Source organism: Apodemus sylvaticus, chromosome 18 (assembly GCF_947179515.1).
Source record: "Apodemus sylvaticus chromosome 18, mApoSyl1.1, whole genome shotgun sequence".
Lineage (NCBI taxonomy): Eukaryota > Metazoa > Chordata > Mammalia > Rodentia > Muridae > Apodemus > Apodemus sylvaticus.
The window spans coordinates 67,182,672-67,195,602 of record NC_067489.1 but is presented as its reverse complement, the minus strand read 5'-3'; the positions used below and the strand labels follow the sequence as shown (position 1 = coordinate 67,195,602).

Below are 12,931 nucleotides of genomic sequence, written 5' to 3'. Positions count from 1 at the left end.
CTGCGTGCTGCATGCTGACTTGCTTTCCTGGCTTCCGCTCACAGACCTCCCCACGTTATAGATGGGGAAACTGAGGCTCAGAAGACTTCTAGTTTTGAGATTGCTTTTTAATGCTGGAGACAGGATTTAGTTTTTAGGTTGATTGTGCCACCTCGTGGCAAAAGAGGTAACTGCAGCTGAGCCGTGCAAGGTCCCCTGAAGTCCCGCCTGCCGGTCGGTCGGGTCCTTGGTTTGGCTCATTGGCTCCCCTCCATGGTTTCCCTCCGGAGGCATCAGGGGGCTTGAATGCATCCACACTGGGTCATCATGGAAATTCTTGAAGGTTAAACCTGACCTCTCAACCGGGCAGTGGTGACATACACCGTTAATCCCAGCACTTGGGAGGCAGAGGCGCCTGGTCTACAGCGTGAGTTCCAGGACAGCCGGGGCTACACAGAGAAACCCTGTCTCGAAAAAATCAAAAACACAAAACAAAAACAAAGCAACCTGCCCCTCCAGGAAGACCCAGATCCTCCCCTCCTCCTCGTGCTGTCTTCATTGCTTGTGGGCCTTCTCTCACTGCTCTTCCTTAAGCCGGTTTTCCTGAGACTGACTCTCTCTCTCTCTCTCTCTCTCTCTCTCTCTCTCCCCCTCTGTCTCTGTCTGTCTGTCTGTCTGTCTGTCTGCCCTCCATTCTCCATTCAGAGGCTGAGACAATTGTGGTCTCAGCGGGGCTCACAGTGACAGTGGGAGCCTTAGATGCAGGTCTGTCAACAGCTCTAGGATGGTGTTTGTCTTTGCCAGGCTCTGGGCAGTCAATACCCCCTCCACCTATCAGTGTACCTCGCCTCAGCCAGAGAAGCTTCCAGATTCTCGAGCCTTTTCTCTGTAGCATGCAAGTGGCTGGAAAGGTGCTCAGTACCGGGCTGCAAACCCTAGGCATGCAAAGGGTGGCAGGACCCAGTGCCCTCCGCTTCTCTGCATCTCAGTGGGCTGTGTCTCCCAAGACACCTTCCTCAGTGGTATATGAATTGGATGTGGAAAAGGGTGAGGCTGGGGGAAATGGAAGGATGGCTCAGTGGTTAAGAACACTGACTGTGCCGAGCGGAGGTGGGGCACGCCTGTAATCCCAGCACTTGGGAGGCAGCGGCAGGCGGATTTCTGAGTTCGAGGCCAGCCTGGTCTACAGAGTGAGTTCCAGGACAGCCAGGGCTACACAGAGAAACCCTGTCTCGAGAAAAAAACAACAAAACAATCAAGCCAAAAGAACAATGACTGCTCTTCCAGAGGATCCGGGTTCAACTCCCAGCACCCACAGCATAGCTCTGAACGACCTGTAACTCCAGGTCACGGAACCCTGGCTTCCTCTCCTCACCCGTCAGTACACACCTGGTACTTGAACATACATGCAAGCGGAGTGCTCTATTACATACAATATTTAATTTTTTATTTTTTAAAGATTTATTTATTATATATAAGTACACTGTAGCTGTCTTCAGACACCCCAGAAGAGGGCATTGGGTCCCATTACCAGATGGTTGTGAGCCACCATGTGGTTGCTGAAATTTGAACTCAGGACCTCTGGAAGAGCAGTCAATGCTCTTAACCAACCCTAAAATATTTTTTTAATTAAGTGGAAATATTAAAATAAAAATTAAAAACAAAGGCTCCAATCGATTCTATAATACGGCGACACCTCAGCAGGGCCTGTGACAGAGGCTAGATACGGATTCCTAGGTGGGACGTGGCCCCGGACATGGCACAGACGGTGACCCCAGATGAGTGGCTGCGTGGATGTGCAGGTGTGCGTGGGACAGACTGCCAGTGGAGACAGCTCCTTTGGAGGACGCTGTCCAGTCACAGCTGAAGACACTCATCAGCCCTCAGGATCGGCATTGCAATCTCGACGACACTCAGCAGAGTGCACCTGGCCAGGTCCCAGGGTGAGATGGCGGTGCCACTTGTCATGGGCCCTTCCCAGGATGTAGGAAAAGGGGCACCTTGCCCCGGTTGTCATGGTGGCTGAGAGGATGAGGCCACGGCCGTGAGGACACTGAGTGACAAGTGGCTCTGGGGACAGGCTGTGGAGGGACGGCCCTATTGGTTGCTGCAGAGGGGAAGCAGGACAAGGCTTCAAATTCTCCCAAATTCTCAAAGGCCCCAAACCAAGCACCAAAAAGCTAAACCAGAACCACAAACAAACGCCAAACCTATTCCCAATACGGGCAACGGCCACACCACAGCTCCCACGAGGTCGGCATCGAGGTTGTTACCTGCCACGTGGACAAGCCTGTATTGAAAACACTGAAATGCAAACACAGCAACACTTTAATGGGGTGCTCAGAACAGCCCACTGTCAGCCACTCAATTGATTTTTTTTTTAAATCACACCAAGGTGGGGAAGTGAGTGGTCTGAAAAGGGGCGGAGCCACAGCCAGGGCTTCTGAGGTGAGCAGGGGCACAGGGCCAGCCAACCATGGCTCTCAGCCAGCTTCCAAAAGCTTAATTAGATGCATCCGAGTTGAAGCGGCCGGAATCTCCCGCAGGGGATGAGGCTGGCTGTGGGGCGGGGTTCCTCTGCCAGCTACCATGGGCCTGGAAAGACAAGAATGTGAGAGTGAGTGACTGCCTGTGTCCCCAGAGGTATGCACAACATGCTAGCAGAGGGGCTCCAGGGAGAGCCAGGTGAGCAGTGGGGTGGGGCTGGGCACTGAGTGCTTGGCGATGTCAGGACCAGTGGCCGGAGGCAGGGCCGTGGCCTGTGGGCTCCGTCCTCACAGGGCAGGGGCCTCTGCCTGTCTGCCGTGTGCACGGCCACAGCACTCTGTCTAAGGACAGCTGGGTGGGTGTGCTGAGCTCAGGGGACAGCGCCCTTGTCTACTGCACCAGGCAGGGCATGCGCGCCAGGAGGCTCTGGGAGCGAGGCATGGCAGGCACGTGCTCAAGCAGCCGGGCGGAAGGGCGGTGGCCACGCTGGCAGTGACCTCTAAGAAGAGCCGTCTGAGTGGGCATGGAGGTGGGGCATGGGTCTGTCATGATGGTGCCTTTAAGGAGACTGAGGCAGGAAGACCTCTGAGAAGTCAAGGCTAGCCTGGTCTAAAGAGTGAATACCAGGACAGCCAGCGCTATGTAAAGAGATCATCTCAAACAAACAAACAAGATAAAGGGTGCCCTTGGGACTCATTTTACCTAAGGGACACTCGGCTAGGGTGCCTGCATGGCACGCCACTGCCCCAGCCTGACTCGTGGCTGGAATGGAATGGCTCGGTTCAGAGCAGGGCAGACTGGTACCTGGCTCCCTTACTCCTGGTGGCTCTGTCCCAGAGCGCCTCAGCTTCATGTGTGCGAGAGGCAGGCCCAGAGGCTGCTCCAGAGCCCGAAGCTTGCATTAGGCTGGGACTCAAGGTGGTGCAGGCAGGGCCTGAGGAAGCCAGGCTCACCCAGCTCCACCCCTGTAGGCACTACTCTGAGCCCCGGGGCTGGGTCGAAGGGAGCTTCTGGGAAGCTTCTGGGCTCATGGGGCCATGGTCCCATGTGGTGCGATACCCAGGACAGACTGGGAGGTCACAGGCTCTACAAAGAAGACAGCTGTCACCTGGCAAAGTTCTGGAGGCAGCATAGCTGTCTAGACCCGTTACCGTGTACCCCAGGCTGACAGATGGCCTTCCAGGGTGAACCCCCCCACCCCTCCAGGTCCCCAGCCCCCGGTGACAGGTGGGTCTGAGCCCAGAGGCTAAGTGCCCCCACCTTTCCTCCTTTCCCCGGGTTTCCTTCCCCAGACACAGCACCAAGCCTCCTCTACTTCCCCAAAGCCCTGGAGGGTCCCAGGGCGACTGAGGCTGACTCACCAGCGGCTGTAGGCAGGCTCCCCCTGGCGAGGGCTGGAGGAAGGCCAGGGCCCGCAGAGTGAGAGCCACATCAGTTCCATTAGTCAGTGGGGAGGGGCCACAGGCACCTGGGAGAGATGGGTGGAGTCAGGTGGGGTGTCACCGCAGGCTCTGGGTCAGCAGCCACAGGGATTTCTGGGTGGCATCTGCTCAGCACCTCAACAAGAGAGACTCTGGGTCAAGTGGGGGTGGCACTTGCCTTTAATCCCAAACACTCCGGAGGCAGCCAGGTTTACAGAGAGAGTTCTACACAGAGAAGGCCTGCCTTGGAAGAGAGGGGAGGCAGAGAGACAGATTCTGGGTCTAAATCACCCAGCCACCTGTACTTCCCCTGGCCTTGTGTGGGTGACGCTGGCCTGTGAAATTAAGACTCTTGTCTGCCCCTCTGCTGGCACTGGCTGTCTACAGGGATTGGGTAGCTTGGGTCACATCTAACCCCATAGAAAGCTTACAGTCAATGAGGGCCATGGCCTCATCACCTGGGCTGGGTGTGGACTGGCAGCCGCTCTGCCCCCCGGGACCCTGGGCCTTGGTGACTGTGGATGTTTTCCCGGTGTACATGGTGGCTTCTTCCTGAAACTTCCCCGTATTCTTTTTGTACCGGATTCTTTTGTTGCCAAACCAATTAGAGACCTGTGGATAGATGGACAGACAATGACATTGTCCTGGTGTGGGCCATGCCGGGGACAAACCGTATCAAGGCTGGATTAGGGACCTTTCTTCTCAGGGGCTGAGCGACATGGTTTACTAAAGGTGCTTGCTGTCAAGTCTGATGACCTGAGTTCAAGTCCCAGGACCCACGCGGTGGAAGGGGAGAGAATGAGAGAGAGAGAGACAGAGACAGAGACAGAGACAGAGAGACAGAGACAGAGACAGAGAGATAGAGAGACAGAGAGAGAGAGAGAGAAATAGCTGCCAAAGTTGTCCTCAGATCTCTCCATTTCTGCAGTGACAGGCACCACACATGCACAGTGCTTGATGCATGGATTAGTGCAAGTGGAGACAGAGTGTGTGAGCACAGAGCACGCCCCCCACAAATAAATACAGAAATATAAAAAATAACACCAATCCTAGGACAAAAAAAAAAAGGCACCAGCTTAACAGTTCAGACGTTGGGAGGCTGAAGCAGGAGGATTGCTGTAAATTCAAGGCCAGCCTAGGCTGGAGAGAGACTCTGGCTAAATAACTTAACCCAACTGAACAAAACAGGGAAAAGTTCCCAGATAACTGCAGGGCGCCCTGCCCTGAGGGGAGGGCCACGCCTCCTCCAGCTTGCTTAGTGCTAAGATGAGTCCATTTTGTTTTATATGCCCGCCTGCATGTATGCATGCATGCAAGTATGTATGTATACATGTATATGTATGTATGCATGCAAGTATGTATGTATGTATACATGCACATATGTATGCATGCATGCATGTATGCACATACATACATCACGTGAATGTCTGGTGCTGCTAGAGGTGGGAAGAGGGCATTGGATCTCCTGGAACTAAAGTTAAAGACGGCTGTATGCTGCCATGCGGGTGCTGGGAATTGAACCCACGTACTCTAGAAAAGCAGTCAGTACTCTTAACTGCTGAGTCGGCTCTCTAACTCCACTATAGTACCACAACTATGTCTATGATGGTGACCACTACTATACCACTACTACTGTCTTCCTCCTCCTCCTCCATCCTCTTCCCCTCCGTCCCCACCCCCAGTTTCTCTGTGTAGCCCTGGCTGTCCTGGGACTCTCTGTGTAGACCAGGTTAGCTTCGAACTCACAAGAGCTCTGCCTGCTAGCTCCTTCTGAGTGCTGGGACTAAAGGGTTGCCCTAGCAGCCCAGCGCTGTGTTCTTTTTTGACATGAGGATCTAGTTGTGCTACCCAGATGACTGGGATTCCTGGGTTCAAGTGACCCTCCTGTATAGCTAGGACACAGGCTACTCAACTGTCCGTGGCTCTAGACAAAGAGCAGAGTTTCAGCGTGGATGAGTCAGGGCATTTGGACACTGCTGAGTGGGAGTCGAGTCTCCGTGGAAACTCATCTCCACAGGGAGAGCGTACCTCACCCTCAGCTCAGCCCCCCTTGGGGCTTCCTCGGCCTGAGGTGCTCTGATGGCGTCTCCTTCTTCTTGACTTCTCCCGAGATGTGCCTCACAGCTACTGGCCTGCACCCCAAATTCAAAACCTCCCTTAACTAACATGGCAGGCCACGTTAGAGGGTCCTGACACCGACTAGGGGATTTGACAAAGTGGGTGTGGCTTCTAGCACAGCACTCAGTTGGTGGGATGGCCCCAGGGCCCAGGTCACCCAGCAGGAGAGCTCTGGAATGTGGCAAGGCGAACCTTATCTGTTCCCTGGAGGACCTGGCAACAGCAACGAGGTACTAGGGGCACGGGTGTGTGTGTGTGTGTGTGTGTGTGTGTGTGTGTGTGTGTGTGTGTGTGTGTGAATCTGCCTGCTGTCCACGCTCTCCCTTGCGCCCACGCACCCAGAGGTGCAGGCCTCTCCCTCAGCTCTGGCCTTGTTATGAGGACACCAGACTGCTCCCTGAAGAACAGGCAGCTGGGCCCGGATCCTGTGTGACCCTGGGCTATGTTACAGAGATAGAACTTGAACAGCCTGGGCTGAGGGCAGTGCCTAAGGGCAGGACACTCACTTTTTCTAACTATGAAGCAAGGAGGGACAGGGCATGTGACAGGGTGGTGCCCAATGCCAGAGTCTCAGCGTCCATCACTACTGTGTGGCAGACACAGAAGAGCTGTGCCCGAGGGACCCGAGGCCTGGCAGACACTGCTCTGCCCTGCACCGCCCAGCTGCCTGCACTCTTTGCCCTGCCTCCGTGCAGGTGTTGCTTGGCCTGACCGAACTGGCTCTGAACCCTTCAGGACCGTTGTTCTCTCACTCAGCACGCTGGCCTTTCCCCACTCTCTCCTCTGCCTCGAATTCCAAGACAGACAAAGGTGATTTCTGCCAAGCCACAGGGTCAGGAATCTCACTCACTCCTATGGCAACCACAGTCCCAGGAACCTGAGCTGCCACAGTCTCCTAGCGCTCACACCAGCACCTTGAGTCACCATGACACTCTCACACTCCTCTTCTAGGAGAGGGAGAGCAGTCCCCACTAACATTCTAATTCACAGTGCAGAGCTGGGATTGAAGCAGAGCCAGGCTGAGGCACATGACCAGCCCCACACAGTAAGTAACTTCCCCATGAGTCCTCCCCACACACAGCAAGTAACTTCCCCATGAGTCCTCCCCACATAGTAACTTTCCCATGAGTCCTCCCCACACTGTAAGTAACTTTCCCATGAGTCCTCCCCACACAGGGAACTTCCCCATGAGTCCTCCCCACACAGTAAGAAACTTCCCCGTGAGTCCTCCCCACACAGTAAGAGCTCCCTCGAGAGTCTTATCACACTTTAGGTAGTTTCTCCAGGAGTCTGTCCTCACAAGACTTGACTCCTTCCAGGGGCGGGGCCTCACCTGGGACACTGTGATGCCGCCCTTCCTGGCCAGCTCTTCTTTGGTTTCTTCACTGGGGTAAGGGTTGCTCAAATGGGAATAGAAATATTCATTCAGCACTTCGGTGGCCTGCTTGCTGAAATTCCGCCGCTTGCGCCTACAGACAGAGAGCCTCAGTCCACAGCGCTCTGCTGGGGAACAGTCACACCTCTCACGTCCCTAATCTCCCAGCAGTCTGTGTGTGCATGCACGTGCGTGTACAGGCCAGAGGTGACGCCTGCGTTCCCCATCACTGTCCACTTTGCTTCTTTGAGGCAGGGTCTCTCACTCACTGATTGGGCAGACTGGTCATCAGGAGTCCCAGGGACCAGCCTGTCTCCATGTTTCCAGAGCCTGAGTTGCAGCAGCTCTTGGCTTTAAAAAGCCTGTGTGTGTGTGTGTGTGTGTGTGTGTGTGCACACGCAAGCCCATGCACCCAGCAGAGACCCTGAGGAAAGGACAAAGAGCACTAGTTCTGTGTGCTTGTCCAGCAGCGGGCTTGCCAAGGTGGGGCCAGTGCCTCAGAGAAGCCAAGACTGCAGCTTCAGGGCCAACTCATCCTCCAGGCTGTGGCTGTCCATCTGTCCGTCTGTCCGTCTGTCCATCCATCCGTCCGTCTGTCCATCCGTCCTTACACAGCTCTGTCTGAGAATCCCGAGCTCCTTGTCAGCACTGGCCGACTTCGCTCTCTGCCAGCCTTGCCCTCTCCCCTCTGCAGATAGTCTATAGGGCCACACGTTTCCCAATAAACCCGCTCAGCATAAGCCATCACTTCCGCGAGGTCTCCTGGTCCCGGCTACTGCTTATCTCCTCTCGACCCTCCCACTTAACACTTCAACATTCAGGACCCTTATTCCTGCAGGTTCAGGTCATTCTGGGGTCGAATTCAGGTCCTGAGACTTTTGCAGCAAGCTCCTTTACCCCTGAGCCATCTTGCTGGCCCATGCCTGACTTTTTATGAGGGTGCTGGGTGCAAACTCTGGTCCATCTGTTTGCACGGCAGTCACTGACTGAGCGAGCTGCATCCGCATCCCCTCCCCCCTTCCCCCTCCACCCCCCCCCACCCCCTCCGTGTGTACGGAACACATATGAAGACCCGAGTCTGGGCTTCCTCAGCCCATGTGGGAGTCATACATGCCAGTGCATGTCTGTAGTCATAGAGCTCCTGGGGCCGAGCCATGGCGGCACACGCCTTTAATCCCAGCACTTGAGAGGCAGAGGCAGGCAGATTTCTGAGTTCGAGGCCAGCCGGGGCTACACAGAGAAACCCTGTCTCAAAAAACAAAAAACAAAACCAAAACGAACAAACAAACAAAAACCAACTCCTAGAGCTCCTGGGGCAGGGTGGACGCAGACAGGAGAACCGCCTGAAGCTGGCGGGCAGCTGGCCTGACACACGCGGTGGGAAACGACAGAGACCCTGCCTCAAGCGAGGAGGACAGCGAAGACCAGTGCCTGAGGCTGGCCTCTGATGTCCACGTGTCGTGCCACGCCACACGCACAAAGAAGGCAAACCAGCTGTCTCTACTTTGGGTCCTCCCGCAGAAAGTACGTGAGACCTGGCTAGACCCCCTGAGACCTGGCTAGACCCTCTGAGACCTGGCTAGACCCTCTGGACGGACTTAAATCCACGAGCTGAGCTGGGCCCAGCAGAAGGGAGAACTCTGGTCCTGCTCGGTGGTCTAAGGACAAACCCTGGGACCCCAGTGGCTCGCAGCCCCTGACCTGGCGTCCAGGAACCGTGAGCGCAGGGTCATCACGGCTTCACAGGTGCTCTGCTTCAGCTGCCTCTGGATGGCGCTGAACTTGCTGTGGATGGCGCCCACCATGCGCTCCATCTCCCTGGAAGACACGGGCCTCACCCTACTCTGTTCCCGGAGAAGGTTGGTGACATGCATGGTGAACTCACGACAGGCCTGGGGTGGGAAAAGACGGGCCAGCCTGTGACTCGGCAGCCAGGGGTGCAGGGCAGTAAGTAGGCTCCACAACTGATCACCTCTGCCCCCCTCCCCCAGCTCACACCCAGGGCAGCTCTGAGGGGTGGGGGAAAGCGCTTCCAGTGACAGCAGCCCCTCTGCAGCTACTGACTGCGGCCGGCTGTCCCTGCTGTGCCACAGAGGAGGGAGATTGTGTCCACATCTGTCTGTGGCCAGTGCACATTGACATGACAAAGTCTTGCGTGCAGAAAGATCACCTGTTCATACTTCTCTAGCTCAGAGTGGTAAATCTGTCGGATCTGGGACAGCTTGGCCCTGTAGTCTGAGTGCTCAATGCTATTGTCATTTGGACAGCCACCTGGTGTTGCTGTGCCGCCTGCTGCTCCTCGTCCTCGCTTCTCTGGCCTGGACACACCCTCAGCCAGCAGCATGTTGTCCAACCGCAGCAGCTGGGCATCGGGAGGGTCCTCTTCCTGACACTGGATGCTCACGGCTGGAGGGGACAGAGGCAGACCACAATGTGCTCTCTGCAGAGAAAGTGGCCGCTGGAGCCACGGCTGGGTATCACTTAAAAATATTATGTGTGCGTCTGTGTGTGGGTGTGCGCATGTGTGAGTGCAAGGAGAGCATGTCAGACCCCCAGAGCTGGGGTCACAGGCGGTTGTGTGCTGCCCAGTGTAGGTGCTGGGGACTGAACTCAGTCCTCTGCAAGATCAGGAAACACTCTTACCCTCCAAGCCATCCTCCAGTTTCCTTATTACCACACTGGGTCAGGGACACCTAGTGACCCACTTGGGCACCAGTCCGAGTGCACAGCCTTGCTTGAGGAGCGGACACTGGGACAGGGCAGCCTTTGTGGGCAGAACTTGACAACCATGTAAGAACACAGCCAGGCTGGGTGGGTTTCGGAGAAGGAGCCTGCTATGAGGAAGGCCTTCAGAGCCGGGCATCCTAAGTGCTGGCGGGGGCTGTGCCAGGTGGGTGCAGGTGCAAGGGCAGGCGCAGAGCTGGTGGGACAGCTCAGAGGGTAGAAGAGCTTCCTGCTGAGCCTGATCCAGAGCCCATGTGGTGGTGGGAGAGCCAAGTCCTGAAACTCATCCTCTGATCTAACCTGCAAAATAAGGAGAAGTGAGAGGCATCAGAGACAGACAGCCTCTCCCGGGACCAGGCACAGCACTGCACTGACCGTTCTGCTCCGTGACCGAGTGTCCCTGTCTGTGCACGCGTGTGTGTGTGTGTGTGTGTGTGTGTGTGTGTGTGTGTGTATATGTGTGTGCACATGTGTGTGCGTGCGTGCATTTGTGTCTATATGTATCCCTGTGTGTGTTACAGTGGAATGGCACTGGTATAAACCAGAAAAGGAAGTGCTTGATCCAGGTGCTAGTGAGCTGGCTCCTGTCTGTAATCCCGACAGTGCACACACATGGTGCTGACATATACGCAGGCAAAGACTAATATACATGAAGTCAAAAATAAAATCTAAAAACAACCCATAACAAATAAACAAATATAGCCATCTTAAAAAAAAAAAAAAAAAGACTGGGCACCCACCATGGTGCCTGCCTCTATTCCAAGTCAGCTTGAGAGACAGTACAGGCCAAGGTCTGACTTCAGGGCTAGCCTGGGCTATAAAGTAAGTTCTAGGCCAGCCTAGGCTACACAGTGAGATCTTATGTCAAAATAAAGCAAAAATAAGGGAAGCCCAATCGAGGAAGATATCTATAATATCAACCTCTAGCCTCCATATATACTCCTGCACATGTGTGTACACATGTGCATATATACACTACATACATACATACCCAAAATACACATAAACTACACACCCTGCACCCAAACACATATGCCACACACTCAGCACACACACACACACACACACACACACACACCCACAAACTGTAAAAAGAAAACTTTTAGGTTGGGTAGTGGTGGTACACACCTTTAATCCCAGCACTTGGGAGGCAGAGACAGTTGGATCTCTGAGTTTGAGGATAGCCTGGTCTACAGAATGAGCTCCAGAACACATTGGGGCTACACAGAGAAACCCCATCTTGAAAAACCAAACCACACCAAAACAAACAAAACAAAACTTAAAAAAAACAAACCTAAAAGACCATTCCCAGGTCGGTGCGACGTTCACCAAGTAAATGACAGTGCCTGATGCCGACAGGCCGGTGTTCCGTCCCCAAATCCACATGGCGGAGGGGGAACTGGGCCCCTGTCACACTGTCCTCTGACCTCTGGGTTGGTCCTTGGCCTTTTCTGGGGCAGCAGAACTGAGACTCCTTTGCTCTCCTGTTTTATGAGTGTTTCTCCATGTAGCCCAGGTTGTCCCAGTACTCTGTAGACCAGGCTGGCCTCAAACGCAGGGACTTCCCTCCCTTTGACTCCTGAGAGCTGGGGTTAACGATGTGCGTGCACAGTACGCCCTGCTTTTACCAATTCTGAGTGGTGGTAGTGAGCCGGTGTTTCATGTAGCCCAGGCTAGGTTTAAACTCTTGATCCCTCTATCTCCACCTCCTGAGGATGACAGGCAGGTACTATGTCTTCTGGTATCTGAAGGCAGCTGCAGTGTACTTAGATATAATAAACAAATTTAAAAAAAAGCAGCAGAGGGACCGGACAGACGTCTGCACATGCCTGGCACCGGCAACACTGTTCACAGTGGAGGGAAGGGCACAGCCATGTCTCTGTCAGACACAGCCTGTGATACACAAGATGTGGTCTGTGCACGCGCAGCATGGCGGGGACGTAATCACTGCATCACTTGTCCAATGCAATGAAGTCCTGCATCCTTCAGGTTTGCATAAGCCTACTGCAGTGATGCACGCCTGGCATCCCAGCACTGGGGAGGCAGAGGCAGGAGGACTGGGAGTTTAAGGCCATAACATACATAGTTTGAGGCTAGCCTGGGATAAGACTCTGTCTCAAACAGAACAAAAAGCACAAAGTAGAACACCACTGGGCTGCTCAGTCCCAACAAACTGGACAAGCCTCAGCAGATGTGTCTGAAGCCTTCCCCTCCGAGAAGCAGGCAGGTGCAAAAGCACCCTCGCCTCGCAGGAAGTGCCTGGAGCCACAACTGAAGCTGAAATCCTCCCTCAGGCTTAGTAGTGCAGGCCTCTAATCCCAACACCCTGGGAGGCTGAGGCAGGAGGATCAAAAGTATGTAGTCCTGTGTTTTTGAGACAGTATCTTATTCTGCAGCCTTGGCAGCCCTGGAATGCATTATGTAGACTGAGACTCGGCCTTGAATTCACAGAGCTCTGGCTGCCTCTTCTCCTTCGTGCTGGCATTAAAGGCGTGATACAAGGCCATCCATCCTTCCTTCCTTCCTTCCTTCCTTCCTTCCTTCCTTCCTTCCTTCCTTCTTTCTTTCTTTCTTTTTCTTCTGTTTTTTTTTTCTTTCCGAGACAAGGTTTCTCTGTATAGCTCTGGCTATCCTGGAACTCACACTGTAGACCAGGCTGGCCTCGAATTCAGAAAGCTGCCTGCCTCTGCCTCCCAAGTGTTGAGATTAAAGATGTGCACTTTAGTTTGGAGACAGGTTTTATAAGGAAGGCCAGAGTCACCTTGAACTTGTATCTCCGTGCCTTAGCTTCCTGGACTGATGATAGGACTGTGCTAAGAGGCTGTGC

The 12,931-nt window shown here is 54.3% G+C and overlaps 1 protein-coding gene across 1 annotated transcript in view; it reads right to left on the bottom strand.

Moving 5' to 3' along the window:
• Positions 1–2,289: 2,289 nt before the first annotated feature.
• Pbx4 (PBX homeobox 4) overlaps positions 2,290–12,931 on the bottom strand; it is a 31,064-nt gene continuing 20,422 nt past the window's right edge. Inside the window, exons 3-8 of the mRNA XM_052162642.1 lie at positions 9,551–9,786; positions 9,082–9,272; positions 7,339–7,474; positions 4,346–4,499; positions 3,828–3,934; positions 2,290–2,574 (exon numbers count right to left, since the gene is read on the bottom strand). Of these exons, the coding sequence (XP_052018602.1) occupies positions 2,482–2,574; positions 3,828–3,934; positions 4,346–4,499; positions 7,339–7,474; positions 9,082–9,272; positions 9,551–9,786 (917 nt within the window). The 3' untranslated portion in view covers positions 2,290–2,481. The remainder of the gene's footprint in view (positions 2,575–3,827; positions 3,935–4,345; positions 4,500–7,338; positions 7,475–9,081; positions 9,273–9,550; positions 9,787–12,931) is intronic.